General features: G+C 33.4%; 1 protein-coding gene across 3 annotated transcripts in view; it reads right to left on the minus strand.

Moving 5' to 3' along the window:
* Positions 1 to 26,334, minus strand: part of LOC132749124 (uncharacterized) — a 51,931-nt gene that overhangs the window by 17,845 nt on the left and 7,752 nt on the right. For 2 of the 3 annotated variants that reach the window (XM_060738818.1, XM_060738820.1), the window contains exons 2-9: positions 15,613 to 16,564; positions 12,626 to 14,247; positions 7,421 to 7,560; positions 6,908 to 7,048; positions 5,454 to 5,514; positions 4,823 to 4,907; positions 3,488 to 3,593; positions 540 to 600 (exon numbers count right to left, since the gene is read on the minus strand). In XM_060738818.1, coding sequence (XP_060594801.1) covers positions 540 to 600; positions 3,488 to 3,593; positions 4,823 to 4,907; positions 5,454 to 5,514; positions 6,908 to 7,048; positions 7,421 to 7,560; positions 12,626 to 14,247; positions 15,613 to 16,564 — 3,168 coding nt within the window. Of the gene's footprint in view, positions 1 to 539; positions 601 to 3,487; positions 3,594 to 4,822; positions 4,908 to 5,453; positions 5,515 to 5,558; positions 5,620 to 6,907; positions 7,049 to 7,420; positions 7,561 to 12,625; positions 14,248 to 15,612; positions 16,565 to 26,334 lie in introns of all 3 variants that reach the window. The other variant, XM_060738819.1, reaches the window with a different exon arrangement.

Here is a 26,334-nt window from a genome sequence, read left to right on the forward strand (position 1 = left end):
TTCCCAAAATTATTTCAGTCATATAGGCGGGTAGTTTTCTAACCATCTTTCCTGGAGAGTTACACCAGTACTAGACTACCATCCTCCGTGCTAAACTACCAAAGCATCTCCCGGGGATCGAACCCACGCCAGAGAGGTAACTGGATTAGAAGTCATTGACTCTAACCCCTGACCACGGAGTCGTGTTGTAATATGGACTTTCAATAGCCTAGCTTGCATTTTAAACATATATATATAATGTGATAGAGCCATGTTGATTTTTGTATGTATACCAAAAGGAATAACGTCAAACATTATTTTAAATGATAATCCCCCACCCCACACCCCTGCAAGCTTAAGGAGTGCTGAAATACAGCAAATAAGTGAGTTATTTCTTTTACACAGACAAAATGTTTAATTAGGTGGAATATAGTATTTTAGGGTATTCCCTTCTTCAAAATGATTGGAGAAAAAATCCTACACAAATATTAGATGACAACTAAAGATACACAATAAAACGTGACAACAGTAGTATTTATACTCCAGTTTTGATCTCATACCTCTATATTCAAATTGCCTCGTGGAAAGAAATACTTGTATGTCCTTTTCTTGCAACTAAATCTGAATACAAGAAAAAATAAAGCTCATACATAATGGAATGGTTAGTAATGTTGACATTATCTTAATGTAGGGATATGAACAAAGCATCCCTGGAATAAGTTAATCAAGTGTTAATATATTAAGTACAATAATGATCCTTGTTTAATATTACTACATAAATAAACTTCAGAACACTCAATATGTAGTTTTTTATTCAACAAGCTTAAAATAAAGATGAAGATTGACCAAAATGTGTTATGTTTGACATCAGGCATCAAATTTTATAGTAAAATGGCAACATTCTGGTTTTTACTGGTGGAAGATGATGTACATATCCTCTATTATTTGAGGCAATGGTTGTCATCAACCTATACCAACTCGCTTCCTACCATGAAATCTCCACATCAACTTAAACCTTACCTTCAGTAACACGTGTTTCTCCTCACATATAGGTATGCAAGTTTTGATGTTACTACTGTGTTCACAATTATTTTGAGGTCAAAGCAATTCAATCATCATTACAAAATATTCAACAAGATATGTTTGTAAAACATGTATGCCCCCTATCGGCAGCCAATTAGTCATGTGATCAGGTTATTATGCATGACTTCTGACCCAGTGAACAAACAATAAATAAGGGTTATCTAGTATCTACTGGTCATGACTAGTCACAAGGTAATAATTATTGTGACCCCATAGGTTGTGTGCAGCAATTTAAGTTATTACAAATCTTACCAAATAATATATGCATAAATTTTATGAACCATGTAGGCCTCATTAATGACAGCCAAGTTGTTATATTACATAAGACCTTCAAATGTGTATACCAAAAGCATTTTTAGTTTAATATAAAAATATCAACCAAGGCAACTTGAGTTGTTGAGTTATTGGTCAGAAACCGTCATTAAGTACAAGGTCAATATGACATTGACCCCTTGATCCCAAAATCAATAGGGGTCATCTACTGGTCATGACCAATCATCATACAAAGTTTGAAGTTCCTAGGCCTAAGCGTTCTTTAGTTATTGATCGGAAACCGTTTTTACCTACAAGGTCAATGTGACCTTGACCTTGAACACCTTGACCCCAAAATCAATAGGGGTTATCTGCTGGCAATGACCAATCATCATACCAAGTTTGAAGTTTCTAGGCCTAAGCGTTCTTTAGTTATTGATCGGAAACCATTTTTACCTTCAAGGTCAATGTGACCTTGACGTTTGACCCCTTGACCCAAAATCAATAGGGGTCATCTGCTGGTCATGACCAATCACCATGCCAAGTTTGAATTTCCTAGGCCGAAGTGTTCTATAGTTATTGATCAGAAATCGTTTTTACTTACAAGGTCAATGTGACCTTGACCTTTGACCCCTTGACCCAAAACTCAATAGGGGTCATCTGCTGGTCACGACCAATCATCTTACAAAGTTTGAAGTTCCTAGGCCTAAGCGTTTTCAGTTAATTGATCGGAAACCGTTTTCACCTACAAGGTCAATGTGACCTTGACCTTTGATCCCTTGACCCCAAAATCAATAGGGGTCATCTGCTGGTCATGACCAATCACCATACCAAGTTTGAAGTTCCTAGGCCTAAGGGTTCTTAAGTTATTGATCGGAAACCGTTTTTACCTACAAGGTCAATGTGACCTGACGTTTGACCCCTTGACCCAAAATCAATAGGGGTCATCTGCTGGTCATGACCAATCACCAATGCCAAGTTTGAATTTCCTAAGGCCGAAGCGTTCTATAGTTATTGATCAGAAATCGTTTTTACTTACAAGGTCAATGTGACCTTGACCTTTGACCCCTTGACCCAAAACTCAATAGGGGTCATCTGCTTGGTCACGACCAATCATCATACAAAGTTTGAAAGTTCCTAGGCCTAAGCGTTTTTCAGTTAATTGATCGGAAACCGTTTTCACCTACAAGGTCAATGTGACCTTGACCTTTGACCCCTTGACCCCAAAAATCAATAGGGGGTCATCTGCTGGTCATGACCAATCACCATACCAAGTTTGAAGTTCCTAGGCCTAAGGGTTCTTTAAGTTATTGATCGGAAACCGTTTTTACCTACAAGGTCAATGTGACCTTGACCTTTGACCCCTTTACCCCAAAATCAATAGGGGTCATCTACTGATCATGACCAATCACCATATCAAGTTTGAAGTCCCTAGGCTTAAGGGTTCTTTTGTTATTGATCGGAAACCGTTTTTACCTACAAGTTCAATGTGACCTTGACCTTTGACCCCTTGACCCCAAAATAGGGGTCATCTACTCATCATGACCAATCACCATACCAAGTTTGAAGTTCCTAGGCCTTAAGGTTCTTAAGTTATTGATCGTAAACCGTTTTTGCTTACAAGGTCAATGTGACCTTGACCTTTGACCCCTTGACCCCAAAATCAATAGGGGTCATCTACTGGGCATGACCAATCACCATACCAAGTTTGAAGTTCCTAGGCCTAAGGGTTCTTTAGTTATCACTCGGAAACCATTTGGTCTACGGACCGACGGACCAACGGACCGACAAGTGCAAAGCAATATACCCCCTCTTCTTCGAAGTGGGGGCATAATAATGTAATTATATACATGAAATTGGTAGTTTTGACCTGGCAATTATTCTAGTCAGTATATTCATACATCTTCATAAAATATTACATTTTGTTAAATATCTAAGTACAAGTAGAGTATTATTTATTCATTATGTGTTATGATGCTGGTGTACACATGATGTTACAGATGTTTAACAACTATCCTGCAGGTGTACGTCAGTCTGTCAGGATCCATATCAAGTCATGTAAAGAATGACTACTAAGGCAGGGAACTTTTCATTAACACAATATGCTCCTATTTGCTAGGGTAACCTAGATGACACATACATCAATGTTTGTCTATATTATTTACAGACTCACCTAGAGCTAAAGTTTGGATCAACAGGTGCCCAAGCCAGCACTCTGATTTCTGAGGGTAGATTCTTATTGAGAATATGACAGTATTGAATCTCTGTAGTCTTATCACCTGAAATAAACACCCCACCCAAGACAGGGTAACATTGTAATATATCAGAAATATACACAATCTGATATACACAAACATGATAACATTGTAATATATCAGAAATATACACAAACATGATAACATTGTAATATATCAGAAATATACACAAACATGATAACATTGAAATATATCATAAATATACACAAACATGGTAATATTGCAATATACCCGAATACACCCCAGATAGGATAACATTGAAATATATCATAAATATACTCCCCAGATAGGATAACATTGAAATATATCAGAAATATACACAAACATGGTAACATTGCAATATACCAGATATATACACCCCAGATAGGATAACATTGTAATATGCTGGAAATATACACCCCAGATAGGGTAACATTGTAATATACTGGAAATATACACCCCAGATAGGGGAACATTGTAATATACCAGAAATATACACCCCAGATATGGACACATTGAAATATACCAGAAATATACACAAACATGTAATAGAAAGAGCATAGAAACACTGATTTGTACGAGGGGGTGTAGCCTCTGAATATAAATCAGATTGTTGAGTGTTTTGATGTTCTTTCTCTTTTGTCAAACATAAAAACATGTTCCCAGCTGTCACAATATAAATCCCCAGAAAAAAGAAACCAATGAACGAGCATCTGAATATAATATTTCTATTGCTTTCCCTTTTTCTGCCGTCACAATAAGTAAAACCCAGTAAAAATGAGCCAATCAATGGGCAAGCTCTGGAGTGCGGGTAACTAATACCTGCACTCCGGTTAACACACTGTTCATGTACATGTATATGATTTAACTCCGACAATGTTTTCAACAGACAGGTCCTCTTACTATGATACAAGATAACATTGTAATATACCCAGGAATATACACCCCAGATATGGAAACATTGAAATATACTAGAAATATACACCACAATGTTGATAACATTGACATATACCAGAAAGACATTATAACTGAAATAATTCCATCATAAATAGTTCTCTGCACATCATATCTGTCATCTAAGATCATCATTGAAGAAACATCCGATAGTCAGCTGGATAAAAACTTAAAACCCAGAACTATTGTAAAACTGGTCTATCATGACAGTGTATTTATTATGTCTATGTAAAATACTCTCAGAAATTATATGTTAGATATTATCATAAAAAGAAAACGGTTGATGAGGTTGTTCCAGAATGACAACAAAGATGAAATACCTGGTCTATCAGTGGCAGTCCCTCCTTCCCTCACCTTCACACCTACTCCTGATAGTAGATTACTCCTTAAATCTAGAGATACAACCTGAAATTTCATTTACCATACTTTATACACTGGTTTCATTACACTGAACAATTTAAGTTTAATATTTAAATGTTCAACATACTCCGTTAGACGTTTATCTACTAAACAATTCTGTAAAGAATTGATGTTTCACCATTTCCCTAAACTGCTAACAACAATTATTAATTTATCACACTATATTGCAATAAGTAAAAGAGTCAATATATCTCATATATTTATCTAAGATTATATGTATAAGGGAAAACAAAAACATATGTATTGACAATTTTATATTATCATAACTTTAAACATGTTATAAGACAAGACAATGGCTAGTTCTCTACAGAACTAGTACTTACAATCATTGCTCAACAATGAAGACAAAAATTGAACTTTACCCAATGATCTCATACCCATAGTCAACAGGTCATAGTCAATTCCAGATTCATATATTTGATACCAAATATTTAAGTGGGACAATCAGACAATCATACTGGCCACAATAATTACATTTTATGCTGTTTTTTTTTAAAGATATTACACAAATGTTTGTACACATGCACACACCTGCTGGAAGGCACTAACACCTTTATCTGTGCGACCACAACGTTGATAGCATGACGTCTGCCTATAAACAGAAAAATTACATATAATCACATTTATATAACTCACCTGATGAAAAGCACTGACGCCTTTGTCTGTCCTTCCACAAAAGCTGTAACCTGCACTCTGCCTGTATATGTCATATAATATTTTAGTGGCAACTGATCTTAAATTTATCTTAAATTTAGTTAGATAGAAGATACAAACTTGCTTATACAGAAAATTTGTAATAATGAGAGCTCTGCAAAGGCAGGGAAATATATGCCTGAATATAAAGTTGTTTGAGTAATCTTAAACAAGACGGCCAAGATAGCCTTTATATCAATCACCTAATTATGCAGGCTAAATACCATTTTATTTGGGCTATGTGACCTAGATTTTGCCACAGACAACCCATATTCAAACCTGACCTAGAAATCACCAAAACAACCTTTCTGACCAAATTTCAGGATGTTTGGAGCAAAACAATAGCCATAGAGCATTAACAAGGTTTTTCTACAGTAATTAGTATGGCTGTGTGACCTAGTTTTTGACCCCAGATGACCCATATTAAAACTTGACCTAGAAATCAGCAAACCAACCTTTCCAGGATATTTGGCTAGAGTGTTAACGAGGTGCTTCAATATTTTGGCTGTGTGACCTAGTTTTTGACCGCAGGTGACCAATATTTGAATTTGACCTAGAAATCACCAAAACAACCTTTCTGACCAAATTTCAGGATGTTTGGAGCAAAACAGTAGCCTCTAGAGCATTAACAAGGTTTTTCCAAAGTGGGGCTGTGTGATCTAGTTTTGGACCCCAGATGACCCATATTAAAACTTGACCTAGAAATCATTTAAACAATCTTTCTGGCTTAATTCCAGGATATTTGGATCAAAACAGTAGCCCCTAGAGTGTTTAAAAGGATTTTCCATATTTGGGCTGTGTGACCTAATTTTTTACCCTAGATTTTTTAAAAATATTCTTATCATTTCTTTTAGTTGCCATAGCAACCAGGTTTCTGCATGGAATCAAATTCTTTGAACAAATTTTGGAGCCCTTAACCCAAGGGACAATCCTGCCAAGTTTGGTTGAAATTGGACTGGTGGTTTTTCACAAGATTTTTTAAATTCACAATATAATCTATATAACAGAGAAACGTATAAAAACACAGACAGGTGAATCGCTTTATGGCATAAGAAGTGCACAATGAAAATATCAGATATCGTAATTTCTGTTCTGAAAATAACTGCCATGAAATATGCAAGAAAAAGAATCAAACACCGGGTAACTGTTAACTTGTAACCAGTGTAAGATTCTTTTATGTTTTTAATCATAAGCATGATCATGCCATAGACATTGTCAATGGAACAGCCTATTCTATGTTGTATGCAACAGGACACAGTTAACAGGATAATAATACATGTAATAAACATTACCTTGACTCGATCAGTTTTGTTTTCTTTAAAGCTTCAAACAAAAAATGTTCAATTGTATTGCTGTTATCTTCCTGTGATGCAAAACCTTGGTAACCGTATCCAAGATACATAATCTTTAATGCTACATGACGAGTATTGTACCTGAAATATTACCATATTTCTAGTTCAGCAAAAAATGAAACCTAAATTTGTTTCAAAGTAACTTGTTAATGAGCTTATAATAATATTTGTGTTGTTTAGCTTTAGTTTAACTTTGGAAGTTATATTCTGAGCAACCAACATATTCATCATTTCATTCACTGCAAAAAATTATAATCAGACTAAAGCAAATACAGAGAAAAGAGCCCAAAATATTTAAATAAAAATAAAGCTTTAAAAACCCTTCATTCATGAATATATATTCACTTAAAAGCTTCTATGTAATACACACCTAATTTAAAGTTCTAAATAATTTCAGTTTTGTAAAAATATTTTTGTAAAAGACAAAACAACCTTCATAAATACAAATCATACTTGTTGAAATCTATTTCCCTCTGAGGTTTAGATTTTCTTTGTCGACCAACAGGTTGTGAAGTTGATACATCTTTTCTTATAACAATATTTTGTAATTGTTTCACATGTGACTCCAATTGTCGAACTCTGCACATCAATTCCTGCTCAAAAAATATGTATGTAAAAAGATTTCCATCTAGAGAATGAGACATTGAAATCATACCATGATAGTACTGGATAAATATTATTAACAAATTAACAATATTGCATTTATAAGCATACATGTAATCTATTTCCCAGAATTTTCACTACATGTATATTACATTTTTAAAATTTGATATTTGCATGAAAAATAATGGATATATGGTTGATTTGGTTTTTCATCTAATGTGTTATATCACAAAAATCTCACTGTTCTATCTATGATACTACTTATCATACTAGTATCCCTTTCCTTTTCACCACAGGCTTTCACTATTTTAATTTTGCATGCTTTTAGAAAGACACATTCTAAAAAAACAAGCAGTTAAATCACGAAACATTCTGAAGACCAAGTTTCTTTCCATTGCTTCAAACAAGACTGTTTAACACCTGAGCATCTTCAGAAATTTAACATTTGTCGACAAAGAGCAGTTGTAATTAAAATTACAACCACTTTATCCCTTGCATCCTACTTTATGAACAACAATTTTTACTTCAAAATTTGCTCAGTCATGATAAATATATACATGTAGGTCTCAGAAAACTATTGATGATCATGTCACTGAACTACAGTACCAGGGAATAGTTTGTGTAGAATAGCTGCATTTTTTCTCTGAAAATTGAGAAGAGAATTTAAAGATCTTTTCCATCTTTTATGGGTATCATTTCATTCTTTAACCCACACTGCATGAGAATTTTGTGAAAAATGGCTCTTTTCATTGAAAGCCTCCTGTTACAAGTCTTAAAGAGCACAATGGCACTCTGTTGTCGAACAGACAACTGTACTAAATTAATAGTCACCTAGGTTTGATTTTATTCAAGTTCATAATGATATTCAAACTTTAATTTAGTTTGTTTGCCATAACTGCTATTGTTCATTCCTTGAACAAAATACGTAACAATTTACCATTACAACCATATCTATTTTTTAAACACTGAAATTGTACTGTAGTACTACTAGTGGCCATTGTTTAAAACATTTGATTATGAAGGCATCAAAATCTAGGACAGCTCTATAATAAAACCAGACATTTTTATGCTCAGATAAACTGACATACTTCACTTTTCTCAAACAAAGGTTGAGCACTGATTTTGTTCCATTATTGTAGAGCATAACAGTAAAAGTTTCTGGACTTATAATCTGTAAGTCTGTAAATTCAAACAAGACTTTTTCCCCCATGAAAGACTGTTTTAACAAAGCTTTATTTTTCTTTAATCCTTCCTGCATTTCTTTAAGTTAGGTATTCAATAAACGTTCATTCTAATCTTTAAGTTATAAAACTTGCCAGAAAACTGAACCATATCCACAACTAATTTCTATCCGAATACCCCTCTACTATACAAAATGGTTTCCTGAAGTCATCAAGCAATAATCATTTCTGACAACTAAATAATCTTAAAGTGTTACTCATAATAACAAGCTATGTCACATTTAACTTCTCAAAACAGCTTACTTTTGCCATAAAGTACATAATTGCCGCACATGCAATCATGCCTCAATGTTTGTGTCACGTAAGAATACAAATATTGTGTGAATTTCAAGTACTGGCAAAAATAGGGTGAAGTCCACTAAAATTGTTTTGGTTTCTACAGTACTTTGAACGAACATGTGATCATCAAAACTGTTACATATTTTCTAAAAAATATTATATTGTTCTGAAAAGTGAAGTACTGGTGAACTAAGGCTGGCTAGTCAAATAAGCTTCTTAAATTTCAAAAGAATATCAAACAGGGCAAACAAACACTGACCAACAGAAATCTTGATAACATGTGTCACATGTTGTGGTTTCAAATCTGAATACCCATTCTTGAGTCTATCTGCCACAAACTGTGAACACATTTCAGATATATATATTTTCTAAATTAATTTTTCACAGGTCATTCATCCCATACAATTTTCTAACAGTAGAGTAAACAACTTCATACATAAAATACACTGAAATGACCACATTTTGGAGCACTCTACTCATCTCACATCCACCATGCCAATTGTTAAAATAACATAAACACCAGTCCAAAATCATTTGTCAATAACACCTCAAATGGAAATGATATTGAGTTCTCTATTCCACTATAATATAGTACTATATACAGCCATACATTCAGACTCTAAATTGTCTCTTACTTTATCTTAGTGTTGAAGTTAAAACTTTCAAATTGAGAAAAAAGTTACATCTTTCCATAATAATTACCCAGTAATATCAATTTCCACATTAACAAACTTTAAATTTCTCATGATATCAATACATAGATACCTTATTCTGTGAAAGTCACTTGTCATTTTCACATTATGTTATTGTTATAAACTAGAAAATATTTCAAATATAGTTATATTTTATCAGACTATGAGAGATGACTAGATCATCATCAATTTGAAAATTTTAATGATACAGAACTCATTGTAACTTCCAATCTAGTATAATGTATCCTTAAAGTAAATTCTAATATTATAGCTTTAACTTTTTAACAGACTTTTACCATTACAATTGCTCCATCCGAAATGTTTAAGAATTATCATTTGTATAAGTGACTAGATTTAAATTTTCATCGTAAATCAGTGAAATGTCAAAAGCTAATGGACAGGACAATGGTATTATCATGTTGTATTTTATCAACAACAATGAAACATCAGTTGTAAATTATAAGATTTTAGATGAAAAAATATATATTGGGAGTCAACATGATTGTTTCTTAATGAACCTGACAAATTTTCAAATTGATTCCTTATTTCCAAATATGTGTACATGTAGATAGATACTGTCTATATTGCATTTTGTATATAAAACAGTAAGAATCAAGAAAGAAGGAAAACTAGAAGATTATAGTATAATGTTAACTTTAAGTTAACATAAAAACAACTGTAGTTCTATAAGCTGTATATACATCACTTTAATCAACATCAACCCATTCAAATATGACTTCACACTGTATTTTACAAAGTTCACCTTTATAGTGCGATAGAATAAATTTCACCCAAGAAAATAAATAAATACATCATATTGTGTCAAAATCAAACTAACCACCTTTAGAAGGAAGTTCAGTTAAAATAAAAATTATGAAGTAGCCCGAAGAGAGAAATGCAAGTTTATTTACACTGTATGTACCTTGGATAAAATAAACGTTGTACATTACATTTATACAGAGGTAATTAAACAGTTTTTATACCCATTACGATGTTAACGAACGAGAACACGTGAGCATCAATCACAAACTGTATGTCAGGTAATGACAGATTATAACCTAAAATATCCCACAAAGAAAGGGTAAAATTTAATTGTGACAATCTTGTCTACCAGCCCAAAATTTCTCTCGTTTATTCAATCTGTGTACAGGAAATAATCATTGATATATTATCATAAAACTATCAGTCACATTAAGTCACTACAAGTCTTACAACCCAGCCCTAGCACACCCAACTCCTTATCCCCTTGTTACTGTACATTCAAGATTTTGCTTTTCACTAATACAAATATGCAAGTTCTATTTAGGAAATAGATATCAATTCTGAGTACATTGTTGTAGAATAATGCACGGTTTGAGTTCAAATGCGTATTAATATAATCACGAAGGCCGATAGGCCTGAGTGATGATTAATTACAAAGCATTTGAATGAAAAACGTGCATTATTATACAATAATGCACGAAGAATTAATATCTATTTCCATTCTAACACGTCAAGAAAAATATAATTATTATTATAAAGTTGGACTTTATGTTTGGTGGTTAAATTTGTTTTCGCCTCAGAGTTTCCAATAGAAACGTTCTTTAAAGGCTGTTCCAGTGGGTTGATAAAAACTGTCGTTAAATCTACCGTGTGTAGAAACATTTTGAGAATAACGAATTTTGAAAATGTTAATAAAACTTTGATTGTTTATTTTATTTCACTCTATAATTTTTCAAGTGAAATACAAATAATTAAAAGTGAAATAAATGTAAAACTTAACTCGTTTGCGACATTAAAATAGCGTACTTGATTTGTTTGTTTTGCACGTGCTGTTTGGCGCTGCATTGTGACGTCACATAAACAACACTTTAAACGTCTGTACAGCGTTAACGACTGAATTAAAGATACTGGTGTTCGGATTCATTTTCTTAGATAGACCATTTTCTTTCATTCTAGATAGTTTTCACAACAAAATTCGACAAAAAATTGTTTTTTATTTATCAGATTTTTCAAACAAAATGGCGCTTTCAATGTGAAAATATACAGGGAGATAATAAGAACGGCGAGTGCATTGTTGTAGAATAATGCACGCTTCGGGCCTTTTTTTGCTTATATAGAAAAATTTCTGATAGTGTTAGAATAACTATACTATAAAAAATCTATTTTAAAATAAACCTATCAATAATGACAATCCATAAAAGATGTCTTTGTTTTAATTTTCCTCACATAATATTACAAAAGCAATTAAATTAAACTATCTTCACAGAATCTTATTCTAAATAAGATGAATAAAAGCTCAAAAAGAAAATTAGAAACTAATTATACAAAAATTGTCCAAATAATGAAACTTGTTGTATTATCAACATTATTAAAGTCATACAATTTTAATATCACAGGAGCTTGATATTCAGTCAATGAAAATCAAATACATGTATGTACTCCCTATATATAAAGTAACATGTGTAATGGTCAGTGAAACCTTGTAATTATATATTATATAGGGTGTAGTCATATCTGACTTTAACTCCTGTGCCTTAACATATCAATACAGTGCAAGTCCTGTCTGGTCTAGTTCAATGAAACTCAGTAAAATTTAGTGGGAAAAGTGATCTAGGCAAGTAATCAAAATTGCACAAAAACCAACACAACTATAAATATTGCTTGCATCTTTCTATGGCATCTTAAGTTTAGTACTAACATCATATTTATAGTGTAATTAGTGAAACAATAACTGTTTTGCCCGACCCTTCCTCCCCCTTCACATTAGTTTTCTAAGTATTAAAAAGTTGACACTGATGTGATTGTATGAATAAATAAATATCATATAAACAACAATATAATGTACAAAAATCTGTAATTACCTTCTCATTATCTGTAAGTTTGTCTGTCTCTAGAATTGTTTTACAGTCCAGAATATTGCTGTGACCATTTATAAGTTGCCCCCCTTTTAATTCATTCACACAGATTTCGTCTCCTTTGCTCAAATCTCCTTCAATCCAATTTGCTGGGAGTTGTTCCCCCTTTTTCCATTCTTCAGCAAGTCTAAAATATTGATGATGACTCTCCGTGTTCGAAACAGAGTCGACAGAATTTGGTCCCTTAACAATTAAGTTGAGAGGAGTGGAGGAATCATCTTTATTAACACTATTCAGCAATGTTAGTGATTTCTTCTTTTCAAGCTGATTTTTTGCAGCTTGAAATGCATCACTTTGTAACACACGGTTTAAAGTCTGGAAGCGTTGAAATGCTATGCTAGAAATATGGCTGTTTTCTGGAACATTTTCTGCATTTGATGACGATGATGATGATGATAATGATGGAATGTTTAAATCTTCAGGTTTGCTGTGATTTTCTGGACAGCTTTTACTAAAATCCATAATGTGAGGATCTGTTTTCTGTGGAACACGCACTGTGTGAGCACTTTTCCTGCATTTGGCACGCTCCATGATGCGATTGTGTACTTGTCCCAGCACTTCCTGTTGTGCTTGCATTTTACGACTAGATTCATTCTTAATTTTGGCTTCTATTTCAAGTCCTTTATGTACACTTGAACTCTGACTTTGTTCTCTTGCAAGAGGTGATCTATCTCTGTAAGTCTGACCTCTTGATGGGGATGGACTATGTCCCTGACTTCTTGACGGTGAAGGGCTGTGACTTTTCACAGGCTGACTAGGGTGTGTTATTTGACTAGTAGGGAGATGAATTTGAGAAGGTAATGTCACTAGGCCAGGGTATCCAACAGTTAGCTGACCTTGACCTGTATTTATAGCAATTTGACCTTGTTGAATGTTATCTTGAGGTTCCTGTTTTATATTGACTAGAAGAGGGTTTATAGCACCTTGTAATGCAGCACCAATCCCTAAATTTGTCATAGTTGACATATAGTTGATAAAATTGGCTTGAAATAATTGTGAAGCAACGTCCTGTTGTATAGATGTTGCCCCGGTAACAGCAACAGTTGCCAAGTTACCTGGCTGTAAGGAAGAAGTGTTTGTTTGTATATTTATGGCACTTTGTTGTTGACTAGAAGACTGACTAGAACCAGTATCCGGGCAAGATTGTGAGAGAGAATCCCTGGAGGGTGAGGAAGTTGGCAAGGTACCAAGCACATAATGATAGTTTGTTGGAAGATCATTATTACTGGCATTTGAGACAGACTGATTTGAACCTCCATTTTGCTGAGTGTGAGATCTGTCTGGTGATGGAGTTGTTGACTTTGGAGCAAGCTTTTTCGGTGTACGTGGAATGTTAGCTGCCCGAAATTTGAAGCCAGATGAAAGATCCATGACAGCATTATCTTTGTTTCCCGCAGCTGCAGCATTTGCTGCAAGCTGTGAATTAACCTTGAAGTCACAATCTTTACCATTAAGTTGATCATGGCTTCCAAGCTCTTCAACAAACCAGAAGTTGACAAATCCAAGCCTCTGAGTCAGTTTGATGCGATAAGAACATCTATGGCCTCGCATTTTTGTTTTATCACAACCTGAAATGTAAGAAATATTTTCAATCATTTTATATAATGTCATATAAATGTGGTTAATAACTTAAAATACTTGGTCTTCATTATACTTTATATTTTGATTTTCAAGAATATAGATGTTTAATAAAAGCATTAAATGCAATGTTATAACTAACATCATGGTGAATTTTATCAATTTGAGCACTTCACATGTCCACTCCTTGTGGTGTTTCCCTCTACACAATATTGTTTACTAATAATTCATCACTGAATTACCTTCTGCAGATTTCATGATTTTGAGGCTTTCAAGTGAACCAAGTCAAATCCTTTTAATATCATACAATAAGCTGTTTCTTGAATAAGGACTAAAATTATATGCAATAACACTTTGATGAACAATAAAAAAAAGATAAGAACAAAAAATAAATTAAATGAACATGCCTCAAGATAGAATCAACAAATTGATAGGGTTTAAATTTAAGAAGCAATATGAAGTAATTTATAATCTCATAATCTGATTTAGGGAAGTTGTGATATTAAAATTGCACATAAATCAGAGTAACCAAATTTCTTACATGGTTTTGTTTTAAAATTGTCCATTATCAATCAAAGTTAAAATTGGCTGGTCAGAACACACTGTTGTGAAGATTGTAGCTTGTATTCTAGTTGAATATTTATCTTTAGTTATAGCAGTCTCTGGGTTAAAGTAAAAAGGAAAGTGTGGGTTGTGCTTTAAATGCTAATATTGTTAGAAAAAAGAGAGAAGATAGTTGAGACAGCTGCTTTAACATGTTTCCTTATCTTTCCCTCGTCTGTGTATCCGCTTATTACAAGCTTTAACAAAAACTTACACAACTTGTTTACAATGAAATAAAGTGACAGCATTGTTTTATCATTCTATTTTAGCCGCAGGCAATTTTTACCCATGTTAAATATTTAAATGAATCTCCGTATTGTTTTACATATTAGTCTGAATATCATAAATTCACCCTACTTCCTCCCCGTTTTTACTCATTTATAAACTGTTGCTATTACCGTTGAAAATTTCAATTAATGCACTTAGTTAAAGTCAAGTTAATCCCATGAAAAAAATTCAATTTTATGAAAATTTTAACATTCCGCAAATTAAATACCATTAAAACTGTATAGCATGTATGAATTGACTTAAAGTCAAGAAACTGTTAAATCTCTAAATATTCTACGGAGATATAACATAATTTCATAAAGCTGTTAAAAAGGTTTTCAATTAACAAATAAACAATACAAGGAAAAAGTGAAAATTGATAAAACTAAGTCACTCCCTTGAATTCCAATTTCTTTCAACTTTAGTTAAGACTTTGATTTTATCTGCAGGCATGTTTTTAAAAGAAAAAGATCAAGGTTTCTTACCTGGAAGACATATTCCATATCCTCCACATGCTCGTTTACATGCTGATGTGCCACTGCAATACAGCGTCTCCCGGGCAACCACGATCTGCTTGGCATTCTTTGCTCTGCCTGCTCTTATACTACCATTGGTCAGAACCATTCGGCCAAATTCTGTGTAAGCAAACTGGTCGTCAAGGAAAGTCTCACCTTTGGTCATATCAACATAAATTTTATGGACCTCTCTACCTTTTCTCAGCATGCACTTTCTATTGAAAGTTGGTAAAGAATCTAAGTAGTCTTTGAGAGTGCCACATGGAACCATTGTTCCTTTGTATGGAGCTTTTGGTTTCTCTGCTTGACTTGGCATTATGTTATTTGATGCCATTGTTGGACTTTCTGCAGAAGAATTGCTTAAATCTGCTGCTACAGCATCATCAAGAATTTCAGAAATGACTGGAAGTTTTATATTTAAAGCATCTGGAACACAAAGATCTTCTTTACAAGTTGGAAGACTTGAATCAAAAGATTCTTTGTCACTTGGAAGCTTGTCTTTTCTCTTCACCTCTTTGTCAGACTCTTTGACATCTGTTTCTTTATTTTCTTCCATCTCTGTTGTGTTAATAACTAATTTCTCTGAAAGATCTCTATTTTGTAAGTCATGATTAGTGTCATTTCTAGTTTCTTTAGCATCATTAGAATTCTCTTCAATGATGTCGGACTCCTCAGCACTATGCTCATTTTCCTCAACAACTGATACAGGTAATGTTAGGTTTATGCTCTGGCAAACTGCAACCTTTTCCAATTTACTTTCAATATCATTGTTGCTCACATCATTATTATTATCTTCAATGTAAGTTTTTTCATCCAAATCTATTTTTAGATCAGGCTCTGATCCCTCATCTGAATCCATATCCACATTTGAATCTTTCACACCAGCATTGTTTTTCCTGGAAGTTTTAACTGGAAATGGCTCCTGAGTAAAACCAGAGGATTTTTTCATTTTTTATTATTGATAGAGACAATCAAATTTCTTTGTTAATATCAACTTTATAACTGTTTATAAAACAAATTATTCTCAAGCTGATTTAAAATAGTATTTTCATTAAAAAAGAAATTTTAATAAAGTTCAAACTTCTAATCTCAATCTTTAAATATTTCTCTTTCAATGTAACAAAACTTAAATGAAAATTTCCTAATCTTACTTTACGAATATCAATGAAAAAAGCATAGCCTGTTGTTGGCAAGAGTACCAAAGAATAGGTATTGTGGTAACATTAAACCAAAGTCGTAACTGGGTAAAAAGCATGCATTAATCGGGTATAAAACATCCGCCATCAAACCATTAAACTCTAATCAATTTCGAAGCAATCACTGAGGTCTTTATGTTAAGCCCTTGACTCTTATGGGTAAAGATTTCCATATATGGAAACTGATTAAATTCAAAGTGTGATTTTTAATAAATGTAATCTTCTGGGTGACTGGTAAAATTTGAATAATTTTTGTTATAAATGCTCAAGAAAAAATCTCAAAATTTCATCTGGAAGAAAAGGGCTCAGTTTCAATAAAAGTTTGATGGGTTTAACTGAAAACAATAAGAGAGGAGCAAATCACCAGGAAATTGATAAAGGATATTTTTATTCATTCAATATAAGACAAAATACAATAAATAACAAACAATTTACAAAGCATTCCTTAAACTATCCATACACCAAACCGTATTCTTCCTAATAAGGAAATAGTGCACTTTATAAAAAAATATAGCAAACTATTCCAGTGCATTTTGTTTAGGTCAAATACGGTTCTCAAAGAAAAAATGAAGAAAAAATATTGTAAAAGATAGAAGCAATAATGGTATGGATAAACATCGAAAATTCAATGACCACCCATTGTTGCTCAACAATCTTTTTAATAAAATACATCCCAGCATTCTTAATGAATTCATGACCACATTCCATACCTGTATAACAACTATACCCGGGATACAAGTCACTGAGGGCCGACATTCAAGTCAGTTTAACAATTCTCATCACCATATTTAATTTTACAGCTATTTATAAACAATTAAAAGGAAAAATGAAAAAAAAGTGCATTATTAAAAAAGTACCGGTAATTAAGTCACAAAGTACTATATAAAAAGGAAATTTACATGATCAAATTGCTAAATTTTCATTATTCAATTAAAATATGTGATGTGAACTTGTGTGTCAGCCCCCTGAAGAAATGAGAACAAGATGCAAGCAATATTGTACAGTAATATTTCAGTCACCTATAAACAACACAGGACATGTTTTACCCTGCCAATAAAGCTAACAGGTACATTCATGCATTCATTCCCAAACAGCTATTACATTATTCAATCCTTACATATAATTAAATAGGTATAGAGCAATAAAAACTGTCAAAATTAAAATGAAATTTATAATGAAATCATTTAAGTATTTTACTGTTAAAGATATACACAGCTCAAATTTGACTAAGAAAATACTGATAATTGAAACAAAGTCGCTTTGTAAACATGAAATAAACATGTTTTGACTTCACACATGTTTAAGATTCTAGTGGTCACAAAATGAATATATTATGTCATTGAAAAAGCTGGCAGTTTTTTTAAGAAAAGACAAACTTCAGTTGACCTGTAATACAGAACGCAGCTTCCCATACATATATAGTTTATTCGTTCTTTTATTCAAAGTAGACATCTCATAGACTTCAATAAATTTCTGTGATTAAAATATTGTACTCCAGGATGAGCATAGTATATCTTTAATATATACATGAAATAAGCTTTTCATTTGACCCCCCACTCAAACCTTATTCCCTCCCTTCCAAAAAAAAAAAAAAAAAAAAAAAATTAAAAGAGAATTCACAGATGACAATAATTATGATGTACCTATATGCACTAAAGCATTTTTATATATGGAAATTTAATATCTAGCCATTTATAGATAATTGCTATTATGGTTTCAACAATTTATTATTGTCAGTAATATTTGCAATCTACATATTTATTAACAAGACTTTTCTCAGACAGCATGCTCCACAGTTATTATGGTTAAAGGGGATCTAATTCTGCAAGAGTACAGGGTACATTTACCTGTCCTGGAATAAATACATATTACCATCATATTATGAGACAAGCTAATGTACTAGGTATTTAATTATAATCTTTGATAGTATTGAAATAAATTGATTTAAATATCTATATTTAGTAAAGAGGTGCTTTATGCATCCAAATTTTAATGTTTGATGATACATGTACATTAGTTTTGTGCTATTAAGAAATTTTAAACTCTATAAAGAGAGGTCAGAGCTATGGAGACAAAGAGATCTTAATCTCTAAGTAACTTTGACCTTCTGTGTTGTGGCCTGGCACTTAATTTTTACTGTTGGACATTTGTGCCAGGTGATTTCAAAATTATCAACGAGTAACCTTTAAGCAAATGCCGAACATACATCATTTCATACTTGTGAACATTTTATGCCAAGTATTTTAAAAATCCTTCAAGAATTGACAAAGTTATGGACAGGCCACAAAAAAGGACTCTTTTTTTATTATCTGTGACCTTGACCTACTGACCTTGATCTTGCAGGTTGCACGTGTGATTTGATGGTAAGCACTTCTCCCAAGTAGATTCACTATCCATTCATGAATGACAAAATGATTGACTGAACTACAAGTTAAGTTTTCAACACACAATTACAAAACTTAATTTTGCTGGGATAAAAACAAAATATGCTGTTGTAACATTTGCACCTATAAAACTATCCCAAATTTTATGATATGGAAACATACCATGGACTATTAAATGAACATCAAGTTAAAAGTGTCCATCAAAAGTCAAGCCATTCATTTCTGTAGTAGCTAATTATGAAGTTTTACTAAAATTAATTTGCTGTTAGAGATGTCATATTAAGTAATTTATCACTTAATTCCATAAATACAAATTATTTTCCTTTGTTCATAGCTTTTATGTACATGTAAATCAAAATTACCTTGAAAAATACATTAAACATACCTATATTAACTTTTATTTAAGTCCATAATACATGTCAATCTACATTATTATTAGTTTATAATTTTCCTAAAGAAAAAATATTTCATTTCTATATACATGTAATCTTATTGCAAGTCATAATTTGCTTCCATTTCTAAAATGCTGCCCTTCTAAAAAACTGTAAATATTATTATAAACAAAAAAACAAATTTCAAATAAATAAATCATTTCCTGAGTCTTCAAATTTGTTCATTATTTCAAGACATAATTTTGTCCTTGACTGAACTTGTATTATGGTAATTTCTAGTGATTCAGAATCACTTGGACTTGCTAAGTATCTGCGGGTATGTGGGATCAATAGTCTCTGCCTAAATCCCATCTTGATGCTAAATTAGCAAATACCAGGCAATTCCAAACCCGAGTACAGACTTTTGGATCAATATCGCAATATTTTTCTCTATTACCGTGGCAACCGATTCCAAGATTCTTGGAGGATTTTCTTTAAACAGAATAATGGGGTGGAAGAGTGAATTCAGACACACGATATTAAGTGAGGCTTGTTACTGCAAATGGACGCCTGTGACTTTTTCATTGCTTTTATCCAGAAATCTGGGAAGGCTTAAATGATGTAAAAATCCATATGAATGTTAACTGAATCTAACAGTTACTATGGTAACGCTGGGTAGTGAACAATTTGAGGCTTCTAATTTAATGGAATTTCGCTGAGAAAATCCATCCTTTTAGAAAGCATTGCTATTTTTAATTGGTAAAAAAGTCTCCAGAGTTCAATTTATAACAAGATTAACACAGTGACTGACAAAAACATCCCTTTAACACTTGAACACTTGAACATATTTATAGATGTTGATCATTTTTCATATTTATGATTTATATTTTGTTTTTAATATCTAATACTTTTACTTTAGATTGAATCTAACACAGAACGCTCTATAGATGGATTATTTAGGAAGTTAAAACAAATAGCAAATTTTTTAATGAAGTACAGACAAAATGAAGGGAAGGTTCAATATAATTATAATGTACATTACAGTATGAATGGTACAAAAAAAGTTTATATAAACAATTCTCATTTATTGTCCCTAACTGAAATAAACATCCCCCAGCACATATGACTGTGAGCCCTGAATTTCTGTTACTGTTCTGTTTTGTATAAGACTCATTTCAAGCGCCCTTATAAACTTTTTTAAACAAACTTTGTATCTTTTTTATCCATTGAAAGGAACAACAAAATTCTTTTTATTTATACAGGCACATGTGGGTAATTAATTATATATTCAGTGTAGCATCCATTAAAACAACTGCGTGACACAAAGTTACTTTTATTATACCCGATCCATCATCCTGTAAAACATAGTACCCTTATAATTTATTCATTGTTTTAATTCATGTTACAATTCACTCTATATATCTGGTGAGTATATATATATATATATATAGATATATACTATATATATAGATATAAGTGGGCATCATATTCTAATGTGTACATATTACATGAAGAAGTTTTAAAAAATGCATTCACATGAAACTATCACATTAATTCAATGTAGCTATTCTCTTTTTTTTGTTCAAACAGTTGCATGATACATTTTGCATTTAAACCATCGTAACCTTCTTAATTTCTTAAATAGACTTGTTTACCCTACAATTTTAAAAACATTATCAATATACAGATGAAAATTTAGTCAGCCAATAGTCACTAAGTCTGTACATATTGGTTCTTAGCTAATCACCTTCAGTTTCAACAGAGTAAAGGATTTAACATTTTTTTAGCATTAAGTCAGGCATATTGAGTACAGTGCCAGGCAAGTATGCATGCAAATACTGTACATGTATACATACGTACTATTTGACCAGGGTCTATACTTTTGGCAAGACCAAATATATATTAGGTTTTTCCATAAAAAATATGTCAGACTGATCAGTGTTTATCTAGATCTGACTAGTATAACCGATATTGCAGTTATCAATACTTTTAAAGGGTAAGTGATCACCATCACACCTATATTTTATTACTAATTGTACTCTGGAATACCTGATGTATGCAAGTATGCAAAAGAAACAGTCAAGTAAAAGATACAAAGTAAAATGGTTTCCTGCGGGTGAAAATTTTAATAATATAAATATTTCATTTAACTATTTCTTTGGGGGGGGGGGGATAAATAAACGAATAAACGTTTGTAACAGGAACATAGTTGACCATAATCGAACAATATAGAAGAAGGTCTTTGGAAACTGGTATGTGACCGGAGAAGGTCGAACATAAAAACAATTATCTTCTTTTAAGAAAATGATTCAATAGGCTTACCATTTTATGAATAATTCCGAGCAAAAAAATAAATAAAGTAAAACACACAAGTTTACGCAGAAAACATCTCTATTTATTAGGCAGATGCCAAACTACGAATATTTTAATTTGTAGATTTTCAGTATAAACAATTTATTGTTTGTAAAATTTGAGATAGATATTGAAGAAACATTGATAATTTTCAAAGACATCGTTCAAGTTTTCCACCTTAAACGGTAAAAATAATTATATAGAAAATTAGAAATATCACGTAATAGATTTTTGTTAATTCGGACTAATTCCCTACAGGTAAAAAATGTAACGTACCGGCAAGCGGTATTTAGCTGGGTTTTCGAAAAGGTCAATTAACCAATCATATACGGTTTACAGATCACATGCTCCTCCATGTACCGAAAACAGGTCACGTGCTCCTCCATGCCTCAAAAGTTAAACGCGTACCAATACCCTGCGGTCTCCAGACCGCAGGGAATAACAGACCAAACCAAACCACAACAAAATCTATGCAAACTAGAAATGTGTCCATAGGACACGGGTGCCCCCACACACCACTGTTCTGTCAATCTTATGACTCTAGGTCAAATATTTTTTGGTCTACATGTGCCACAAGTTGAAAACTAAAAACCTTTTACTAAGTAAAGGGCAAGAACTTTACAAATACTGAATAAATCCACAAGCAAACTCCAAGGTGCATAAGTCCACATGCTGACCAATATTCTTGTAAACTTTCAGGCCTACAAGTCAAATACTTTTTGAGCTATGCATGAACAAGTTGAAAATTGCAAATTTATACTACTGTAAGTCAAGGGCAATAACTCTAACAAAACTGAAAAAAATCCACATGAAAATACCCAGGTGCACAACTACACATGCTGATCACATTCCTGTAAAGTTTCATGACTCTAGGTCAAATCCTTTACATGCGACACAAGTTGAAAACTGCAAATTTTTACTAAGTCAAGGGCAATAACTCTAAAAATACTAAATAAATCCACATTAAAATACCCAGGTGCACAACTTCACATGCTGATCAACATTCCTGTAAAGTTTCATGACTCTAGGTCAAATACTTTTTGATTTACGTGCGACACAAAAGAGAACAGACGGATGGACGGACGGACATAAGGAAGGACAAGGGTAAATCTAGATCCCCCCCTCCCTAAAGTGGGGGCACAAAAAAATCTGATCTAACTCTATTCTTTGAGTCTGAAAGCATGCTATCTATCTAATGAGGCCCTACTGAAAACCCAAAACATTAATGTAGTCATGTTGAGTGTTAATCAATGTACTTTCAGTTACATGTGTAAAATCTGAACATTATATGGTTATACACTGGCAGCACATTAATGTGTTTATCTGTTTATAGCTAAAAATCTAACATTAGCCTGGAAATACATTGACAGTACACTCAGGCTAGTGTATCTGCTCTGCTGACATTAGCCTGAAAATACACTGACTATACTCAGGCTAGTGTATCTGCTCTGCTGACATTAGCCTGGAAATACACTGACTATACTCAGTCTTGTGTATCTGCTCTGCTGACATTAGCCTAGAAAATACACTAACTAATAACACACAGTCTAGTGTAAATTTGCTCTGCTGACATTAGCCTGGAAATATACTGACTGTACTCAGGCTAGTGTAATCTGCTCTGCTGACATTAGCCTGGAAATACACTAACTGTACACTCAGGCTAGTGTATCGTATCTGTTCTGCTGCCATTAGCCTGGAAATACACTGACTGTACACTCAGGCTAGTGTATCTGCTCTGATGACAAATAACCTGGAAATACACTGACTGTACACTCAAGTCTAGTGTTATCTGCTCTGCTGACATTAGCCTGGAAATACACTGACTGTACACTCAGGCTAGTGTAATTCTGCTCTGCTGACATTAGCCTGGAAATACACTGACTATACTCAGGCTAGTGTATCTGCTCTGCTGACATTAGCTGGAAATACACTAACTGTAAACACTCAGGCTAGTGTATCTGCTCTGCTGCATTAGCCTGGGGAAATACACTGACTGTACACTCAGGCTAGTGTATCTGCTCTGCTGACATTAGCCTGGAAATACACTGACTTTACTCAGGCTAGTGTATCTCTCTGCTGACATAAGCCTGGAAATACACTAAACTGTACACTCAGGCTAGTGTATCTGTTCTGGCTGACATTTAGCCTGGAAAATACACTGACTATACTCAGTCTAAAGTATCTGCTCTGCTGACATAAGCCGTGGAAATACCTGACTATACTCAGGCTAGTGTATCTGCTCTGCTGACATTAGCCTGGAAATACACTGACTATACTCAGGCTAGTGTATCTGCTCTGCTGACATTAGCCTGGAAATACGCTAACTGTTACACTCAGGCTAGTGTTATCTGCTCTGCTGACATAAGCCTGGAAATACACTGACTGTACACTCAGGCTAGTGTATCTGCTCTGCTGACATTAAGCCTGGAAATACACTGACTGTACACCAAACTCAGGCTAGTGTATCTGCTCTGCTGACATAAGCCTGGAAATACACTGGACTGTACACTCAGGCTAGTGTATCTGCTCTGCTGACATAAGCCTGGAAAATACACTGACTGTACACTCAGTCTAGTGTATCTGCTCTGCTGACATTAGCCTGGAAATACACTGACTGTACACTCAGGCTAGTGTATCTGCTCTGCTGACATAAGCCTGGAAATACACTGCCTGTACACTCAGGCTAGTGTATCTGCTCTGCTGACATAAGCCTGGAAATACACTGACTGTACACTCAGTCTAGTGTATCTGCTCTGCTGACATTAGCCTGGAAATACACTGACTGTACACTCAGGCTAGTGTATCTGCTCTGCTGACATTAGCCTGGAAATACACTGACTGTACACTCAGGCTAGTGTATCTGCTCTGCTGACATTAGCCTGGAAATACACTGACTGTACACTCAGGCTAGTGTATCTGCTCTGCTGACATTAGCCTGGAAATACACTGACTGTACACTCAGGCTAGTGTATCTGCTCTGCTGACATTAGCCTGGAAATACACTGACTGTACACTCAGGCTAGTGTATCTGCTCTGATGACATTAGCCTGGAAATACACTGACTGTACACTCAGTCTAGTGTTTCTGTTCTGCTGACATTAGCCTGGAAATACACTGACTGTACACTCAGGCTAGTAATATCTGCTCTGTGGGACTTTCAATTCATTCAGCTTCATATCAGTTCAAACCCTGTCTGAGTGTTTCATCATTATTTTTCCAGTTTATTATCATTGCTTCTCAAGTTTTTTTCCTGCTAATTATCAGCTTGTTAATTAATTATTACAAGATGTAATACAGTGTATCAAGCTTGATACAATTATCATTAAATTGGTGTTTTTAATTATTTTATTGTGTGTAAAACAGCCCTTGGATGTAAGTCTTGCTAGTAATTTTTATTTGTTTGGGTCGTCAGACCAAACAAATAAATCAGGTTAGACGAAAATTTTCAGAGTCTAAGTTCTTAATTTGGGCAAACGCCTGAAATAGTCACACTTTTTTGAACGGTTACTTTCCCTTTTGTAGTACACTAAAGCCGAAAAAATTTCCAGGAGAATCACATCTGCGTAAAGATGGTCTCAAAAACAGGCGCGCATCAATTTTCAAGCAAAGTTTAATTCACGAATGGTCGAAGATTTCAATTAAATATTGGGTTTTCTGGTTATTTTCTGTCGAAAAATAACTAAATAAAGCGGACATTCAATCTCTGACACCCAAAATTTATGACAAACCTAACAACAAAGTAGTTCTCAAACAGCTTTTAAAACTACGGGGATTTTTAAAAGAAAAAAATATTTTATTATGTTACAATATCCATAAAAAAATTACAACGGCATTTAAATTAAACAAGGCGTTGGCTTATAGAATTGTCAATAAATGCCCAATCACAAATTCGGGATATAATGAATATGATTTTATCAATTAAAATATCTATTTTTTACCATGTAGATTACCGAATACAAAACTACCAAACCGGTAGTGGGAATATATAAGATTCACCATTGTTCGGACTTTTGGGCGAGAGGAATTTTCGCCTAAAATTTTACTTCATTTTTAAACACAGGTTTTTACCCTGAACCCAAAATACCCTCGAAATAAATAAGGACATTAGCCAAAGGTCACGTATTTAACGTACCTGGGATTACAAAACCTGAATGCAATGGAAAGTTCTAAATTTTAAAAATGAACTTTATTTTTCGAAACGTTCTGGTATTAAAACTCCTCCGTGGTAACAATGGTAACTCGAATCGCTTAGTGAGTGAGAGGTTCGAAGTTCGAAATCCCAAGTGAGGATTTTTTTTGTTTAATTTTTTTTTTTAAATTTTTTTTTGTTAAGGAAGTACCATGATTTTCAAGGATAAAATGGGCTGTCGTAAAAAAAAAAACATAAAA

This window comes from Ruditapes philippinarum, unplaced genomic scaffold (assembly GCF_026571515.1).
Source record: "Ruditapes philippinarum isolate M1 unplaced genomic scaffold, ASM2657151v2 ctg249_1_1_1_1, whole genome shotgun sequence".
Taxonomy (NCBI): domain Eukaryota; kingdom Metazoa; phylum Mollusca; class Bivalvia; order Venerida; family Veneridae; genus Ruditapes; species Ruditapes philippinarum.